At 30.7% G+C, this 20480-nt stretch overlaps 1 protein-coding gene across 6 annotated transcripts in view; it reads left to right on the top strand.

Annotated features, from left to right (window-relative positions):
• The window catches only part of LOC121131956 (band 7 protein AGAP004871), a 129910-nt gene that overhangs the window by 89617 nt on the left and 19813 nt on the right, over nt 1-20480 (top strand). For all 6 annotated transcript variants that reach the window (XM_040727366.2, XM_071894081.1, XM_071894083.1 and 3 more), the window contains one exon: nt 16110-16210. In XM_040727366.2, the coding sequence (XP_040583300.1) occupies nt 16110-16210 (101 nt within the window). The remainder of the gene's footprint in view (nt 1-16109; nt 16211-20480) is intronic.

Raw genomic sequence — 20480 nt, 5'->3', positions numbered from 1 at the left:
CTATTGGACTTTTTGAACTTATAGGCAGTACGGATGGAGATGCCAACAGTCTTTGCAGCCTTTTTACAAATAACAGCACTGCACACGCCTTGCCTTTTTTGGCATTCCTCCAACATTTTTACATTCAGACACAGTGGATAAAAAACAAAACATTTAATTTTTGTTTCAGCTGTCGTTGGGTTACCTAGTGATACCTCGTGATTAAGTCCCCGCTCTGTACGTATCTCATGAAACAAAATAATCCCAACACTTTTGTAGCCCTGTAAGGGTAGATTTCGTGATTGTCTCAATAAAAATTGAGACGACAGCTGAGACTTGACTGCTTAATATTTGATTAAAAGCAAAATAAAGCTTGTGACAGCGAGGGAACTAATCTAATAATAATAATCGCTTTAACCTAGGTGTGATTGACACCATCGTCTAGGCAGATTGGGATCGCAAGGTCGACAGTTACTGGATCAATGAGTATGTTGAATTATGTTGCAGCCTAGACAAATCAGTTAGAGACAGTCGCAAGCCCACGAGTAACTCCAAGGACATCAAAGAGAGGATCGATGACGAAGCAAAGAAGTCCATATAAAGCCATGATGAAGAGTTTGGCATTTAGGCCATGCCAGTTCAGCACCCTCAAGAAGGAGGGTGAGTAACGTTTCAAGATGAAGGAACAGCCAGTCTTTAATAGTCAGAATGATCACTTCACTTGGAAATCACGAGAAAGGGGCTGACATTATCACAACAAGCAGAAATTTTGCCTAATTGATTATTCTTAGGCTGTGTGCACGCCTCTCATCTGGTTCCCAATGAACTACGTGGCCAAAATCAAGTCCAACCACATTCCTTGGATCAATGAGAACTTAACTGAGGGGAATGTGTTACTCCAGTAGGATGAAAAACTGGAGCAATACTTTGTACAGCAGTTCTTTACAAATCTCAAGTCCACAAAGACACAATCACTGATTATGGCGGGCTTCCGGTAGTTCTTTGTTGTATATTGGATTCCTGAAAGCTTCTTCTTGAGTTTCCAAAAAATACCAAAGTCCAGATGGGAAAATTTGAGGCTGAGAGGAGACCAAGAGTCTTGCTTTTCAAACTTGTTAAGGAGGATATATGCACCGGGGTATATACTTAACTCGATCCAAAGGCTTCGAACGCTAACGAGGAGTTATCTTGTAAGCATTAAGTCTTGCTTCACCAAGCTACGAATGGTGGTCTGGCTACTGTCAAATTCACGAGCAAGGCAAGTGAACGTCACCTTGCTTCTTCTACCTTCAATGGGGCCGTAAACTGCCTCAAACAATTATTTTGGTCTCGATATGGACCTTGTGGAATTTTTTGGTACGTCTCTCGTGGTCACCTAGTACACAGTAGACGGGTTACAGCCCAGCACTTTGGAGATATCTAATGGTGATAGCTCCAGAATTCCAGCTCTGTGTTACTCCAATTTTTTGAATCTGAAACTATTATTTTTTGGTTGACTTTGGTTATTTTTTATTTTTTTTTTACAGTTTCTTTAAATAATAGTTTATAATAAGTTATTGGATTTTAATCATCAAAATATAACAAATAGGACAATTACGTATCATTTAAAAATGTATGTTGTGGCCTCAATACAACTCGAGTTGATGCATTTATAGAAGTGAATCCTTCGCTTGTGACAAAATGAAGTGAAATTTATTGGAAATCCAAATCTTCCGGCTACATTGACATTTAAAAAGCTAATGTGGTTCCCGAAGAATGACAGATGCAAACTACCTTGTTTAAAGGATCTCCAATCCAATAAAACATAAAGTAAAATCAATTAGAAGATAATGGTTCCATTACTTTTTGGATGTAGTAAAACGAAACGTCGATGTCTCCACTCCTTACGCCAGTATGAGTACGTAATAATCTCCTTACATCATCTGAAAAATGATTCGCGTATTGAGAGTGACAGGAACACTGTGATTTCTACAGTTCAGAAAAAGAACCAACTCGGCACTTTCTAAGTATATCATCACAGAGTGATCCTCAAAATTCAATTCTGCATCTACGGCATAAAAGCATCTGGCAACAGACTTGATGGATACGTTATAAATATTTAAAAAAAAAACTATATTGGCATATTAAATACACTTAGGATTAGGTCTTAAATATTTTATAAATATTTGTGTATGTTTTTATGGTCACATATTTCCAGTATTTCAAAATATTTAAAAGAAATTCTGGTTGTGAAAAATAATGGGACTTTATTTAAAAAGTCTTGGATTTTGTATCGATTACACCGTCCAAATCTGTTGGAAGGTTTTTCATGTTGTATCTAGAAGAATTAATTATCTCCGACACTTTGCTGATGATGGCCTCCATCTTAAAAGCCCTAGGAAGATTCGGATCCGTGCTACATCCCAATCAGTTTTTTGAGGTTGTCACTTGTAGATTATCTTTTATTTTAAGTTCCCACATTCGTACCAAAGGACTTATCTGATCACAATCATAGGGAATGTGTACGGACATTTCTAGTTTCTCGCTATAGTTTCTTACTATACTCTCATCCTAATTATTAGACGTTTTGGCAAATTTCTCCAAGAATGATCATTAATTCGGATTTTTAAATTTCTGTATTAAAAAATATGAAAAAAAGCTGTGATTTGTATTGTCGTTTTGTCTTGTTTTTACTATTTTATTTTTTACCTTTGGAATATATGTGGAGGGATTGTATTGTATTAAGTTAGAATGTTGTTTTTTTGTCATAATTATAAATAAAGGTATGGCTATTAGGCTTTCAAAATAAGTTTTGTATTTTAGACAGAGGGACCTGTATCTTTTTAAAATTTAAAAAGAAATACTGAAATTCTACTGTATTTATTTTTTACTATTGAGATCCGGATATTTCCCGGGAAATGAGACACTGTTATACCTCAATAGAGAGAAATACAACTATATATTAGAAGCGTATGTACCTATACTTTTTTGTTTCCAAAGAGAATCCCTTCTTTAAAAGCATCCATTCCTTTTAAATGATATATTTGTTTTATTAGTGAAAACATATATATACTTGTATGTACGTCTCGAATATATCTTTTAAAAAGGTAAAAAAGTACGAAGGTAAAAGGTGAGACGGATTGTTTCTACGCTACTTTCTTTAAAACATACATATAAATATTTCAAGAAAACAAAAAAACATTAAAAAAAGCTTTTTGGAATTGATTTCAGAGTACGACTATAAGTACTGGGCGATCCATTGAATCTTAACTTTTACTAATTCAATAATTAATGAAGGTTGAGTGATTAAAATTAATTCACATATCCATATATTCAAGCATAAAGAATTAGTTACAACTTACAAACTTGAGCTCTGTAGCTTACGTACAATTCGAGAAAATAACACTCGTACTCAATGTGCGTCTCCAGGATCAAACGTTGGAAAGGAAGAAGGGCTCTGTGAAAAAAGCCTCACTTGACACATAGGAATTAAATAAAACAGCCCCGTCAATTTCTTTAAGTCCATGATGACAAAAGATCTTGGGGTTTCCCACCAGACTGTCCAGAGAGCTATCATAAAAGTGGGTGAAAAAGGCCTTCTGAGGGTGGAGAGGCCACATTTGACATCAGTAATGAAAGAAACCATTCTCCTTCGTTGCAAGACGCTTTTGAACTCTTTTTTTTTTTTTTTTTAACTTTCGGCCCCCTTCACCCCTGATGTCAACCCCCTCGAAGCGAATTTATAATGCTTTATTATTCATCATGAATTTTGAACAAAACACAGGCAATTTTCTCCCGGGCAATTTTCCTCCATGGCAATTTTTTCAATGTTACTTTTTAAATACTTTTTCACGACAATTAGAAAAAATTGTATCAACTCATAATGAAATGCCCTAAAAGCCTTAATGAAAATTCCTTTTATATTGAAGGAAGCAAAAGTTGATGCTATTATAAATACACAAGAGTGAAACTTTTGAATTATGAGAATAGATTTTATCAATCAAATTGTACAGAAATTCAAATTAACAAAACCTTCTCGAAATAAATACTTCTTTATTTAAACTACAAATCAGGTGTTTTAGATGAATAACTGTAGATTTTTGAATAAAAAAAACGAAAAATTAAATATTAGAAATTTAATTTTGGAAATTTTTTTCAAAATAATTTAATTTTTGGATTTTTTTTTTTTTGCAAAAAAATTTCAAAAACCAAACTCTTCATACAAAAAATAAATATATGTATATACAGGGTAGAGCAACAAAACGCGGACTGTTTATCAATATTTATTTTCACCTGGAAAGGTTTAGTGATTATTTTTTGATATTCTGTTTCCACCGTCCTTTTTACATAAGCAAACTATACTAATCATTTCATCATCAAGAGCGAGAAAAAAGGCAGTGCATCTCAGATCTCCTAGATCCTGAAGTTGATGTGATGAAGATTACAGACATTGTTAAGTGTTCTAAGAGCCTGGTTTTTAAAATTTGCCAAGATGAAAAAAAAAATGGAGAAGACCTCTCCAGGATTTTAGAAGTGGAGGGCATAATCACAGTTGATCAATTACAGAAGCCTCCCGAACAACCTGCTGGCTTGCAGGCCCAAAAGAAGATGTCAGAAGGGTTTACCATACCCAATATCCGGCCCAAACAATGGTCCTCGGCGTTGTGGGCTTTGATGTAAATAAGATACCTCTGTTCTTTTTCAAAGGCGGACAGAAAATTGACCAGAAGGCCTACTATATGGTGCGTAGGTATACCATCTTGCCATGGCTGCAGACCAAATACCCAGAGGATAACTACGTGTGGCACCCCCTCTCAAACGTCCCCCAAGTGCCAAAAGTTACGTGCGGATAACATGGTTCGATTCTAGTCGAAAGAGATGACCCCCTTCCTCACCAGATTTGAACCCACTGAACTTTTCTATGTGGGAACTTTGGAGAGGGAAACCAACAGAAATTTACATCTAAATGTGGACTCACTAGAGTCTTCCATTTTGTCTACATGGACAACTTGTCAGATGAGTTTCTCATCAGCTCCTGCATGGCCTTCAGGCGACGTTTAAGGGCTGTAATTGATAATGAAGGTGGCCATATTCATTGAAAAAAGTTTTGCAAAAACCTTGTCTACTTGTTTAGTTAACATTATTTTTTCCCCGCTATTATTGAAAATATAAAATTATTGATGTATATCTAAATCCATCTCTCGAGCCCACGTTTCACTGCTCTACCCTGTAAATATAATCCTGAGGGTGCCCCTGTGGATGTAATTTAGTGATTAAAGGTTATTAAGTCTGCTATATTGTTAGTATTCTTTAATCAATGGTGTGTGGGGGGTATTTTGATAAAGGGGAGATGGGGGTAAATTAAATTAAAAATTTATATAACATGACATGTTATTTAACTTTCTTTTATTTTTAAATTTTCTTCATTGTTCAAGTTGCTGAAAGTAAGTTTAAGTTATGTTTTTTTTAAATGAGAAAATGTCTTTGCTAACGATTTTTTGCCCTTAATAGTAAAAAATATATATATGTGTATAAATACGAAAAATAATCATTTAAAATACAATACTTTTTAAATAATGTTCCTGTGTCTTTTTTTTTTTTTTTTTAATATATACAAATATGTTCAATACAATGAGAAAGTCAATCCAGAAATAATTTTCTATGTGTGTAAAAAATATCCATCTAAAAAATCCTTGACTCCAATTAATGACTTTAAATATGAGGCCGACAACACAAAAGAAGGTTAAAATGTATATATATTTATTTATTTTTTTCAAAATTGAGTGGGGATTGTATCAAGAAATTAACCTTGCAGAAAAATTGATCCTCACGTATTAAAAAATGAAAAATTAACAGATTTAATTTGAAAGGCCATATCGGGTCCATTATTTATTTTTTAAATACAATAAAAATAGAAAACCATATCTACAATTCTTGAATATCTTAAACCAACCCAGAACTTTGAATACAAAAAATCAAATTGACACAAATATGTATATCAAATATTGGGTTATATGTTCATATCATATGACATAAAAAATAATTTTGGGATCTTCCTCTTTTTCTTGATTTTGTACAAGATTGTGTTTATGTTGATGTACCTTTTATAACAAAACAATAGTCATGACGAGTGACGTCAAAAGATTACCTCAACGCAGGCTTTGTCTTCCTTTTTCTCTTCAACTTCTATCGTCAGAGGAGAGAATTGTAGATCAGCATTCCATTGTACTTCCATAAAATTGATACTATAAATAGATGTGTGTCATACCCTGGTTAATGATTAATTTCGCTGCCCTTAGTAGTAATGATGGCTTCCAGCCGGCGGCAGAAGGCCTGCCACCTGCAGCAGATGTAGTCCTCTATCATTACTTTGAGAGCCTCATTGTTTGGATGACGGCAATGTTTATCTGTCCTTGAGTTCAAAAAATTATCAAATCTGTATTCTACAAATCAATTTTTGGGCCTTTTTTAGTTAGACAGACATAATCAATATTCATTTTATTCTAATTAATTACAAAGCTACTTGATTAATTCCTTTTAACTTAATTACACAAGTCCACATTCATTTAATAAAAAAATTGATTATTTAATTACTCATTGGTGCAAAAAGTCATTTTCTTTTATATTTCTATACTTTGTTTTTTCATGTTACTTAAGCTGATTAAATCAATGAGGAGCCTTTCTTTTCAGTACATTAAATCATTACAGTGTGTGTAAGGACATCGTACTGCGTCATCGTACGAGCTTTATATAGCCATTATTGCTTATAATCGATATTGGGTTATTCATAAAAAATGATTTTATAATTTATCAGCTTTCATACACCGTATCATTGGTTGCAATACATCAACGAACAACGACGCCCATCAATCAGTAAAGGAGGTTGCAGAAATGGTGAATAGCTCTGTTCCGCTTGTCTGAAAGGTTATGAGGCTCATCAACAGCGGCGAGAGCCTCGCGAAGAAGACAAGAAGTAGAAGGCACAACATAACTTATTTACCGGTGTGACCTTTGACATTGAAGGTTCACGAGTACAAGGAGGTGATAAAGAGTTTTGAAGCCCTGATTTAATGTCAGCTACCGCGAACCATGACACCTCAAGGTTGGTGCAAATAAAACCCCTTCCGATTTATGGGCAACAAACTTAATGTCCAATGCCTACCCCATCTAGGTGTACAAGGTCTTTAGGCCCAGACTGAAGACAATGGTGACTGTAGAAGGAGCTCATTTTTCAAAAAATAGTATGAAATAAAAAGAGAAAGCTATGATTTATTTAGACTACACAAAAGCTTTTGATGATATTTTTTGAAGGAGAATCCACCTGCAAAAACTTTCCTTTATTAAAGACTCTTTTTGGAGGTAGAAATCAGAGTAAAGAATACAGATTCAGTGAGGGAGCCAGATTCTAACAACAAGCAATTAGAGGAAGGGGGAATTTGGACCAAAATTAACTATTGAATAAAACCCTTTGAATCTTGAAACAAAGGTGAAATACTTTTGCACCAAATAAAATAGAAAAAATTATTAATAAATTTTGATAAATATAAAAAAACACTAATTACTTTAAATATAAAACTTTATTTTTCTTTAAATAATAATTGCTCAATTTCGATATTTTGCGTGATCATTCTTCAAAATTTAATTACCAAAAAAATCTCTTAATAATCTGTAGTCTATTGATGAAGTTGATTTAGATCTTTTGTTCAAAAAAGATACACATAGCGTCCAGGAGTTTGCGAATGGATATTTGTCAATCACGTCCAAATGTCATTTTATCGACCTATACGTTGGCTGGAGAGCTCCAGTTTGTCTTGTTTTGTAACTAATTGTTGATGCTTAAATATATCGGAATATGAATTAATTTAAATCACTCACATTTACGTAATTATGGAATTAGTAAGTGTTCAGACTTCAATGGACCAACGGGTATATTAAATAGTTGTTTTTTTTCTTTTGTTTCGATCTTTCAAGGCGAAAAATATCACCAAATCTTGTAGATGTTGTACAAAATATTTTTCAAAAAAACAATCTGTAGGAAAACAAAACCAGAAATCCTAGTTTTCATGTTTCTCGACATAAAAACTATCAGGAACTGAATTCAAAAGTAAAACAAAGTTGTCATCATATATTTTCGGGACAAAATATCTATGTGGTACACAGATATAGGATCAATTTAAATTAATCCGAACTGTTTTATATACGTACAAGCAAAGGGTTACCTGGGTTGCTCGGATGAGCGTTCTGTTATTCTAACAAGCACCTGTATATTACATTAAATTTATATTATGATTCTTTTTAAATGTGCTATAAACTAAGAAAGAAACAATTTGTTCTTTTTTCATCTTTGTCAAAAAAGTGCCAAATCGGAATTTGCAATGAAAATTACAAAAACTATTGTGAAATAATTTTGTAAAAAAAAAAGTAGTTAATAACATTGATTTAATTGTAAAGAGAAACTCAAAACTACCAAAAAAAAAATCGTAATTGCAAAACCAAAAAAGTTATGGAGAATAATGCAGTCTAAAAATTAACCCTCCATAATTGGTATATTGAAAGTACTATAACGTAATGTTAAGGCTTATATTTTTATGCCTAAACTGCGTTATTTTCTGGCATTTTTTCTTAAAAATTGAAAATTTACATATAATGAATAAAATTGAATAAAAATTGAAAAATTATCCAGGAAAAGATAGATATTTCATTTAAATATATAAATTTGTGCGGCAAATTTATATACAAATGAATCTCCAAAACAAATTTCAACAAATTTTATTCCATCTAATATTACATGAAAAATCCATGGAAAATTTTTTTTTTTTTTTTGCGCCTGAAAAAAAAACGAAAGTGCAATATAAACAATTTTTTTATTTTGAATTAATTTAGAAAACTTATGTTTATAGTTGTTCTAGGAGACACCAGTCCATTTTTTTATTTAAGCTCAACTCCTTATCTAGTCTCATTGAGCTCCAAAAAACATTCTTGTGTTTTAAATATAGAATTATTATGTGACTTCCCCAAAAATTTAGCCTCCTAGAACCAATGGTGTGAGCACCCATAAAAGACACACAAGTATATAACATAAAAATAATGATATAACAAAATAACATATATAAAAAAGTGTTACATAAATGATAATGAACGATTTATGAATACCTAAAATCCATTATTCAATTTGATCAGATTCAGTATCAATCACACACGTGATATGAGGTCAAAAAGATGAACATTTATAACATCCGAGGGAAATATGGCAGCGTAGTGTTACTGCCACAGCTCCCAACACTCATTTTGTTGTCTGTAAACTTGGTTTTAAACAACTGAGAACCATCTCTTCTAAATTCATCGTACCAGTGATAATTCCGAACATATAACATAAACGTTTTTAAGTTATGTTATATAAATATTTGGTTGATGTCGATCATATTTTTTTACTTTGAATATCTAAAACATAATATTATCTGATTTTGATAAAATACCAAATATTAGAAAAAGATTTTAAATAAATAAAAATAGATTGGAAAGTTTATTGGCTTGGGAGATATGAAATGTTTAATATGTTCATAAGTTCAATAAAGTTCTGTATTTTATGTCCATTGTTTGACCTACAAATGTAGATATTTATTGTTCTACATACTATAGAGTGTCACTCAATATTGACAGCGACAACAAAGGGACCTTTCTTTTTCTTATTTTGGTTGAGATACCCAATTCAACAAAGGGAAAACGTGAAATGAGCAAAGATTATACAGTATATATAAGAATGTTAGTAATTAGTGTTAGATTCGAGTTATAGCTATCAAGTTCATTTTATATATATATGATCAAAAAAATCAATTTACATTGAAGATAGGCGAGAATTCTTCTTTCAGGGGAAGATATTAACACCACAAAAACCTTTGATATAATGAACAAAATAGCCTTCTCTACTTTTTAGTGGAGCTAAAATGTTTATAAGGAAAAAATGAGTCCGAGGAGAAGGCAGGAGTGAGACATATGATACTACTGAGTTTAAAAAAATATATATATATCAGCTGCCTGATATATGATTTTGAGGGAGAAAATGAATTGCTATCATAAAGAGGAGATCCTTCCACATTTTAAATAGCAAAAATGCTAATTTCATATATCATAATTATGTTTAAATTCATATATATTTATTTTATAATACATTTTCAAAACAATTTACACAATCAAAAACAGGCAATGATGCTTACTTCAGAGAGAAAAGTGAACACTAACAAGGCCTATTAAATAAAAGTAGAAAAAGCAAAGTGAACACCCGTTTTTTCTTTTCTAATTTCCAACGGAAGTTTTTTTTTTTTTTTACAAAATGTCGAATCTAGTGATTACCTCCGCCAACCTAGTAGACCATGGGTTATATTTTCGTCTAGTTTTGTTTGTTTGTAACCAGTCTAATTAAAAAAGTTAGTTATCGATATGGAAGAAACTTTTAGGAGGTTATAAATGTCAACAGTAAGAGGGCATTGAAGATGGAGAGATCAAGATCACACAAAACCTTATTATAGATAAAGCTGTAGTTGTTTTTTTTGTGAAACTTTGAACGATAGTTTATACATATATGTATATATATTTTTAAAGTAAGGGACCATTAAATTTTGAGATGTGAAGCTCACACAAAATTTTCAAACCCAAAATTGGTCATACCTTTTAAACAAATATATCTGCCTACCCAATTCAAATTAGTGGTATTCCTTAATATATTTTAAGGTAAATATTTTAGGTTGAGGTTTGTGCTCTCCCAACTGCTCATTCTAGTTAAATATTGAGTCGAATTCGAGGATTTGAGTCAAGTGAAATTAGAGTGAAAGCATCAGACAAAGAAAAGTGTTTTTTTATTGGATTGATCAAATTTAATTAGTTCGACATTAAAGTCAATTTGACTACCTCAATAATCTACACCCATTTATTATTAATGAAAGGAGGTTACCAATAACTTGTGAAAGTTAAGTGTTAGGAAAGGTCCTATCAGTCTTTGGGACCAGTCCTTAAGACCATCGGTCCTTCAGACTGTAAGTAATATAACTGATTTTAAAAAAATAAGGAATAAAGATGAGTGACATCATCAAGGACATTATATAAAAGTTTTAGGACTACTATTAAGGTCTAAACTCGACCAAACCGAGACTGAACTGGATGGGACCGCAGTCTTCAGTCCTAAATAAGGACTGACACAACAATATTACTTCAATGAATATCCTTCTGCTTCAAAATATTGTAGGATTAGTGTAGGTACAAGTTGATATGAAGTTAATCTGTACTCCAATATCTCAAGTTTTTGATGATACGTGTTGGATTGAGTTATTGTCGAGTTCGATTATTACTTGAATCCAACACTAGTTGTAATTACGTCAAAGAGTACCTTTCTTATATTTATGATTATGTTATCATAATTGCTCAAGGTAAATCTACCTGAGGAAAGAAAAAGAGAGAGGCAATCAAACAATATTTTATGATTATGCAGTCCTCACATGCAAAATAAGAAAGTCCTTAAAGCTACATATTATGTTATAACAACTGTTTATGCCTGGTTTACTCGTATCATTCACTCATTGGTAGGTAAATACCGCATAGGCCTTAAATAAGGTACAAACAGGGGTGTATAAAAAAAGTGACTTAACAAAAAATATATCTTTTTTAAATCCAAATCAAATTAATGGAGGGATAACATAAGAAATATGATATGATTTTTATAAGGCATAAAACCACATAAATTTTCGGGTTTTTTTTTAACATAATGGCTGCTCATATTTTTTCCAGCTATGTCAATCAGAGAGGCATCTGCAGGATTATATTTTGAGGGGGAGTGGGGGGGGAATTCATTTTAATAAAAAATTTAAATATTAATTATTTTTAAATTTCAAAAATCCACAGTGAATAATAGAAATTTAAATTTTTTGTAAAATAAATTTGAAAAACTAAATTTTTTGTAAAATAAATTTGAAAAACTAAATTTTTTGTAAAATAAACTTGAAAACTTTTTTGTAAAATAAATTTGAAAAACTAAATTTTTTGTAAAATAAATTTGAAAAACTAAATTTTTTGTAAAATAAATTTGAAAAACTAAATTTTTGTAAAATAAATTTTGGAAAATAGATTTTAAAAGTTTTATTTTTGTGAAAATAAATTTGAAAAACTAAATTTTTTGTAAAATAAATTTTAAATAAATTTGTGTAAAATAAATTTGAAAAACTAAATTTTTTGTAAAATAAATTTTAAAAGTTCAATTATTGGAAAATAGATTTTAAAAGTTTTATTTTTGGGAAAATAAATTCAGAAACAAAATAGCAAATATTAAATTTTTTGGAAAAAAATATTAATAATTTAATTTCAAATATTATATTTTTGGGATTAAATTTCCAAAATCCACAGCTATTCAGAAAAAATATAATTTTTTGAAATTTAATCATTCAACTATTAATTTTTTTTGGAAAAAAAATCAAGAATCTATAGCTATTCATAAAAATTATAATTTACCAGAATGACGATAAAATTTTATACTAATAAGTAAAAATTCCTAAATTAAGTATGGACGCTCCTGAATAATGATTTGGTTCCAGACGTCGTCCAATGTCCATAATGGTTATTTTTGATTGATATTTTTTTATACAACTTTTGTCAACAAAACATAGACAGTGCATTTTATTTTTCATTTCATACTTATTCATGAGAATAAGGTCAAAATAATGTGTGTCTTTTTTTATACACCCTATAGACCATAATTAAAATACACTTGCATTTGTATTTTTGAGTATTACTCCTTTTTATTTAAAAGTTTAATATCATACTTTTCTCCTAGGTTAATTTTCAATTTGATGTACCGTACCGACTGCTGGGCAAGACAGGCATATTATGACGTCATAGAGTATAACAACGGTACTCTAACATTAACAGTCAAGGAAGGGGAAATATAGCTACTGGTAACATTTATACTCTGTTCAGGCGGGTAACAGTTATACTCTTTGACGTCACTTTTAAAAAGCGTGGTGGAATTGAAACGTTTGTAGGAGAAGCGTTTTGGTATAGCCTTGTATTTCTATTAACCTAGCTTTTACCTATACATAAAATAGGGTAAGTTTTAGAGACTAAAAAGTAACATTTCCCGAAATTTTGGGTACATTTTGTTGCTTTTTATTTTCTAAAGCTGTTATCAATATTCGTTCATTATTGAAGAGAAAACATCTAAGTAACAAGTGTAACCACTTGTGTGTGGCCTTTTTAAATTACGGAGAGAAGCAATCAGGATTCGTTCGGATGCAATAAAAAGTGATCACAATTGTTGGTACTTGGAAAGTTAATACTTTAAGTCCTTGTTAGATTCGAAGTAGTATTAAGGATTCTGATCGGAATAATTAAAGCCTATGTCCTTGCTTGAGATGGAGTTGGGATTTGGGTTTATTTCATTACTCTCACAACTGTTTGAAGCCTATTTATTACAAAATCATTACTGCTATGATGCTCTACTGCCAAACATTCTACAAAATAGCAGGGTGACCCCCACAATTTTTGGTATCTTTTTTTTTTAACATACTGCAGAACAGTATTATTTTCATCTAGAGTAACAAATAGGGCGTATACTTCTCAATAAGACGAAGAGTAATATTAAGAATTTACTTGGGAGTTATATGTGCAGTCATGGAAATTGTGTGCATATTTTAGCTAACATGTTTTTTTATTAGTAATCAGAAAAATGAATCTTCTTTTCCTTAGCAGTTGTCATTATTTTTGAACTCCTGAGTAGTGAACTTCCATTCTTACTCCATTCAATTCTATTCAAAATCTGATTGATCATCCGTGTTTGCTCTTAATACGGAGAGTACCCCCTATAGGATTTGTTTGGGAGTTATAATTAAAATTCCTTGTTGGATTCAGAATATAAATGGGGATCGACATCGGAGTAATACTAGCAAATGTCCTTGTTTAGTTCCATTTTTCCTTCCTCTCTTGTCATAGCTAATTATATCTGATCTCCTTCAAAAAAAAAATTCCCAGGGTTACCATGTTGATCGTCGTTTTTGTTTGTTTTTTAACAGACTCATTATACTCACAATTTTCATTACTATATAAGTGTAACTCCATATTAGGCTCAAAGGAGTATTGACGATCGATATTGGATTATCTACTGCCCAAAGTTAATAGAAAAACAAGGTTATACCATGATGTTTGTCCGACTCATGCTTGACATCCACCACGCTTTTTAATACTGACGTCAGAGAGTATGTACTGTTACTATGAATCATATAATTTTTAGTATTATATGCTGTTAATATACCGTTGTTATACTCTATGACGTCAAAATATGTCTGTCTTGCCCAGCAATTGGTACTCTACATCAAATTGAAAGTTCTGGCAAGCCCAAATACATTATGGTATAACCTTGTATCTGTATTAACCTTGCTACTGCCTAGATTCTCGCTAGATAGGGATTGAGGTTTGTGTTTATCTCTCATATTATTTTTATAGCCGTTTGCAGCTAATTTAATGAAAGGTCATGACAGCTCAGCTGCTCTCCTCTCTAACATTATTCAAATTGTCAGGGTCACAATGGTGAGTTTCGATTTTGTTTTTAACATACAGAAAAGGCTTACGATTGACAACAATTAAACCAAGGATGATATTTTTTTTTTTTTTTTTTTGTACGTGCATACAAACATATTTATTTTGCTTGGTTCATATTATTATCACAATCAAACAACACATTTATCATATTTTTAACTGTTAAAATTATATTATCTGACAAGGAAGTTTTATTACTTCTTAATTTATATAAAAAACACTGTAATTTAGTAATGATAAATTAATTAATTCCCTTTCTGGAACCTCTTTACTCAAAGAAATCTTTTATGTTTCGGGTTTCGGACTTGGGTCAAATGGTCCCATATTTTGCCTGACTCGCTGTATTTTTGTAGAAAATGTTACGTGGTCTCTAGTTCCCTTCTGCAGAAAAAAAAGATCCTATCGTAATGAGTCTTTGCCGTAAATACTACCAAGAGAAAGAGGGTTGGTGATTATCCTATACTTGAACCATTATAGAGAAAAGTCCATCTAACCGCTCCCCAGACTACACAATAACCGTTATCTTTATGTCCTTTAATATAATCCTCCTATTTACCTTGCTCAAAAACTCCAACTTAATAGACTTTTCTACCAAAAAACCGCCTCGAGAATATATATTTTTTTTTTTTTTGGGGGAATAGATGCTCGAAGATAGTATCCCAGGTACCGTGATATTTTCCTTGAGAGCCTTAATATTGGTGTACCTTCTAGCTTAAGGGCCTCACTCCGCCCATCTTTCATTCGGCCTTTCCCTTCATTGACCTTGAGGACTCTGATGATATTCTGAATACTTTTTACGTATTACCTCATCTACTTGGTTATCTGGTGGTCACATCTCCTAGTCTCATATATTGGCTTGATGACTGTGTGGTTGGACCAGACATTGAGCTTAATTACTATAATCACTAATTCGATTTCCAGAGGTGTAATTTGGGTTGTGGAGACACCTGCTCATTCGAAAGCTTTTTTTTTAAATTAATGATACTTACAGATATCGGCTTATTTTATACCAGAGACTGGCCACAGAGCACTTTTGGTTGTCAATTTTGATTTGGTCTACGTCAGTAATTTGTGTCTTACAGTACAACAAAATTTGCTGTTTCTTTGTAAAGTATTTTGGACCAATTGTTAATGTGCGAGGTTTCGTGATTCTATAATCAATACTAACAGGACAAGTATAAATTGTTATAGAATCGGAGTTATGTTGGACACTTTAACTCTGATTTTGAGTGTAGATGTGTGTATTCAAATTAATTATTATAACTTCATATCTACTGATATGATTGAAGGAACTAATTTTTTCATGTAAGATTTAAATTATACTTTCTTATTACTGGAGAATTTAACATAAATTTTGGACTATAAGGTTACAATACAAGTCCCAACTAAAAGATAAAAATATGAATCATAATATTTTATTATTTTTAGTTCAACTAATGCAAAAATTAGCAACAGGACTCAACTAAAAATAAATTACATTTCTATTTACTTGGATGACAATTATTATCGGAATAAAATTAACATAACTTAAAATACCAAACAATTTTAAATTTATGAAAATCCATTATTTTTTCCAGCATGTGATGAAGCCCCAGGGATCTGCGCTATTCTAATAACCTTTATGAGCATTGTTCTTGTATTCGTCACCATTCCATTCTCCCTATGTTTTGCAGTCAAGGTAAGATCATTATACACTTTTACCTTACATATTTAGGTCAATTCTTTCATTTTGAAAATAAAAGATGGAAATCCTGAGCATTTTTTTATCCCTTGAATTTTGTTGTGATTTACAACCTGAAGAGTGTTTTTCAGCTGTTATCATTATCCTTTCATCTTTGGAGAAAAAAACATCTAAGCATTAAGAGTGGGTACCCAAAACGTGCAGTGGCTTAACGATACAACGAAAAACGTGATTTTTATGGAATCAAGAAATGATTCCATAAAAATCAATTTGTGATATGTTTAAATACTATATTTAAGTATTATTTTAGTATAATATACTCTACTTCACAAGCAATAACAGCCTTGACAAGCCGATGAAATGAGTGGAAGTTATTGAGGATTAAGGCTGTGTCCATGGCGTACCATGCTGGCATTATAGCAGCTCGGAGGCATTCCAAATTTAGATTGGAGGTGTGGAAGAGGGTTCTTTCCCAAACTGCAAAGTCCTTGGAGTTGAGGTATAGGCTGGAAGAGGGTAGATGTAGGTCAGAAGTCAGACATATTGTTCCTGCAGAAGTTTTGATTCTTCTTGGCTGTATGGGGGCAGTAATGGATTTTTCCCCCGTTCTTACACTTAAATACAGAAGCGGTTATGTAAAATAAATATATTAATAAACATTTGGCGTAAGATTACATCACAATATTACCAAAATTTACATACACAAAAATGGTAAAATTAATGGTATCAGAGGTAAAATAAAAAAATACGCTAGTCACAATAAAACTGAGATAATTGATAGAAATCTTATAAACAAGTCTCAAATTTAAATTTTAGATTATCTTACAATCCTTTTTAAAGCCTTTAAATTGTCTTTTAAATTTGACGGAAGGTACTTAATTTCTTCTCCAGCCAAAGTCACCAAATTATTTCATATAGACGGAACTTTCAACGAAAGAGAAGCATGTCCTGCTGCGGCAGGAATAACAATGGCTCTCAGCTCTAGAGGATGTAACACATCATTCTTTGTTATTCTGATTACTATTAAGACTTAAGAGTTTAGTCAAGCAAAATCTAAAGCCTTGGTTTCCGATGAGACTCCTTTGCACCTCATGGAAATCCGGAATGAAACCATACCCTTGCTGTAATAGACTTCTTGAAATTTAGGCATTCCGGATGCATAGCTAGGGATTCTCAAGGGAGCGCACCTGCATTTCTGAGCCTTTTCAGCTTCAACAACAAGAAGTTTAAAATTGATAAAACATTTAATATATGTTTTTTGGGTTGTTGATTCAGAAAATCGAATAAAAAGTATGAAATTTATTAATATAATTATTTAAATGTTTGAGCATGAATCCATTGAATCTCCAGCAATTTTTTTGTCTGATATGAGAATTTGATCTCGTAACTTTATCCGTGCAAAAAATTGAAAGTCTAGACGTGTCTAGAAGTGTTCTTTTTACCGAAAAACTAAGGCAAGGTTTTTGGGGCGCCCGTATTTAACCTATACTAATTTTGTAAAAAAAAGTAAAAGTAAAAAATAAAGAAACCCCATCACGGTAAATATGAATTTATCATGAGTTGATGTTGAGAATAAGCTTATTTCGAAAGAAAAAATAACTCGATATGAGATCGAAGACCCTGGTGCAAAGTGTGCTTATTAATCTGAGCACACGTCATATTTACCAGTATTAGCTCCGTGAAACCACCTGCTGGGGACAGAACATCATTACTGACATTTTTTACACAAAAAAAGTTCCCATGTTTGGGTCATTCCATCCCAAATCACCCAAAAGAGCATAATTTGTAATCCTACCCTCTCTGATTTTGATGAAACTTAACAAAATTGATGCCTGTGGGTAGAAACTACCTCCTGTCAAATTTTATCCGATTTAAATTGATAGTTTGGGAGATATGATGTTTTGAATTTTTTACTTTTATCGAAATTAAACTGAACAATTAAATTTTTTGTATATATATTTTTTTTAATATTCAAATATCCACAGCTTTCCACAATCAATTTGACATTGTAATATTTCAAATATTATGATGTTTGAAAAAAAATTTCAATATTTAGAAAAATATATTTATATATTAAATATTTTGAAAAAAAAATTAAATATTAATCATTTTGAAAAAACAATAAATAAATTAAACATTTTGAAAAAAAATTGCAAAATCCATAGCTATTCAGAAAATTAAACATTTAAATGTTATTGGAAAATAATTTCAAAAATAAAAATTTTCGAATTTTTTTTTATATATTCACAAACAATTTCAAATATTTAATTTTTTGGAAAAAACATCAAATATCCACAGCTATTCACAAACAAATTGAAAAATAATATTTCAAATATTAAATTTTTTGGATATAAACTTCAAATATTAAATATTAAACAAATATTTTTTTAAATCCACACCTAGCTATCCACTAAAAATTTCAAATATTAAATTTTTTGGAAAAATAATCAAATGTCCACAACTTTCCACAAACAATTTGATATTACAATATTTCAAATATAATATTTTTCAAATAAAAATTTAAAAATAAAACATTTTGAAAAAAAAAAAATGCAAAATCCATAGCCATTCAGAAAAATTGAATTAAATGTTTTTGGATGTTTATTTCAAAAACTAAATTTTTTCGAAAAACTTTTTAGATAGATTTTTTGGAAAAAAATTAAAATATCCACCCACAGCTATCCACAAACAAATTGAAAATAATATTTCAAATATTAATTTTTTTTTAAAAACGTCTAAAAATTAGCTATGCAAAATCCATAGCTATTCACAAAAAAATATTTTATTTTTGAAAAACTATTGAACAATCAAATTTTTTGTTTGTTAATTTCAAATATTAAATTTTTTGGAAAAAAATTTTGAATTTTTTTTTTTTTCCCCCATCTGATGCATACTTTGCACGAATTACCTGTTACAAAAAAATAAATCATTAAAAGAAATTATCAAAAATTCTAGTAAAAAGCAAAAATTCCATCTTTTGGTGTTGGGGGGCGGCTACAGCTCCTCCAACCTACTACTTGTGGACGCTCCTGTTAGATACAGAATAGGGATTTGTGTTCATTTCCTTTATCTCACTGCATGTCGCAGCTAATTGAATAAAACGTCATGACAGCTGTGCAATGTAAAGGTTACCGTGATTTTTTTTTTACAGGCCCAAAATGCTTACAATTTACAACCTAATCTATTTATATTACATAATAACGCCTTGTATTGTTAAAAATGAAATAAAAATAGATGAATCCCTCTTGTTCCCTGTTCGTTTAAAGATAAAAACGAATGGAGGTTGTGAATTTCTTTTTTTTTCTTTTTTCAAAATGGAGAATAAAGTTTGTGTTGTTGTTAAATTATTCAGCTAATTTTTATCTTAAAACAACAATGCAAATAAAGTTTGTATTGAATAAATTTATGTTTGAAAAGAAACTATTCACATATTTTGTGTTTCCATTATAATAAATAATAATAAATAATATATTCGAAGAATTTCATAATTTATCCTTGTTGTGTTTTAAAAAAGGTTAATTCAGGGGTATCCACAGGATTATATCTTAGGGAGGTCTCGTTATAGGGATTTTTTTTTTTTTTAAATACAGAATTAATTGTAAGAAAGATTTAAAAATTAAATTATTTGGGATAAAGCTTTGAGAAATACTGAGCTATTCTCAAAAAATTAAATTTTTTGTAAAATTTTTGAAAATCCATAATTATTCTCAACAAATTAAATTTATAGTAATTTTTTTTTGAAAAATCCATGGCTATTTCCAAAAAATAAACTTTTTTTGAAAAAAATTTCAAAAAATTCAAAATTCACTTTAAATATTAAATTTTTGAAAATTTTTGTTAGAAAAACTACTAGCTATTCTCAAAAAATTTAATTTACAGGAATTTTTTTTGAAAAATCCATAGCTATTCTCAAAAAAATTTCAAAAAATTCAATTTTTGAAAAAAAAAATTTAAAATTTACTTTCAAATATTAAACTTTTGGAATTTTGTTTGAAAAAATTCATAGCTATTCACAGAAAACTAAATTAAAAAAATTGAAAAATTTATTTAAATTTCGAATATTACATTTTTGAAAAAAATCGAATATTAAATTGACTTGTAATAATCAAAAATTTCTTAATTCGTGGTGGAAATACAGCCCCTCCAACCCACCACTTCCGGACACCCCTCTAGTTTGTCAACTTTTATATGAATTTCGATTACGGCTGGTGGGTATAAGTGCCTGTGGTTATACACACAAGGCGTAGTTTAATTTTCTGCGAAAAAT

Source organism: Lepeophtheirus salmonis, chromosome 1, assembly GCF_016086655.4.
Source record: "Lepeophtheirus salmonis chromosome 1, UVic_Lsal_1.4, whole genome shotgun sequence".
Classification (NCBI taxonomy): domain Eukaryota; kingdom Metazoa; phylum Arthropoda; class Copepoda; order Siphonostomatoida; family Caligidae; genus Lepeophtheirus; species Lepeophtheirus salmonis.
Note: the sequence above shows the minus strand (reverse complement) of the source record. Positions and strands in the feature narration are given on the sequence as shown.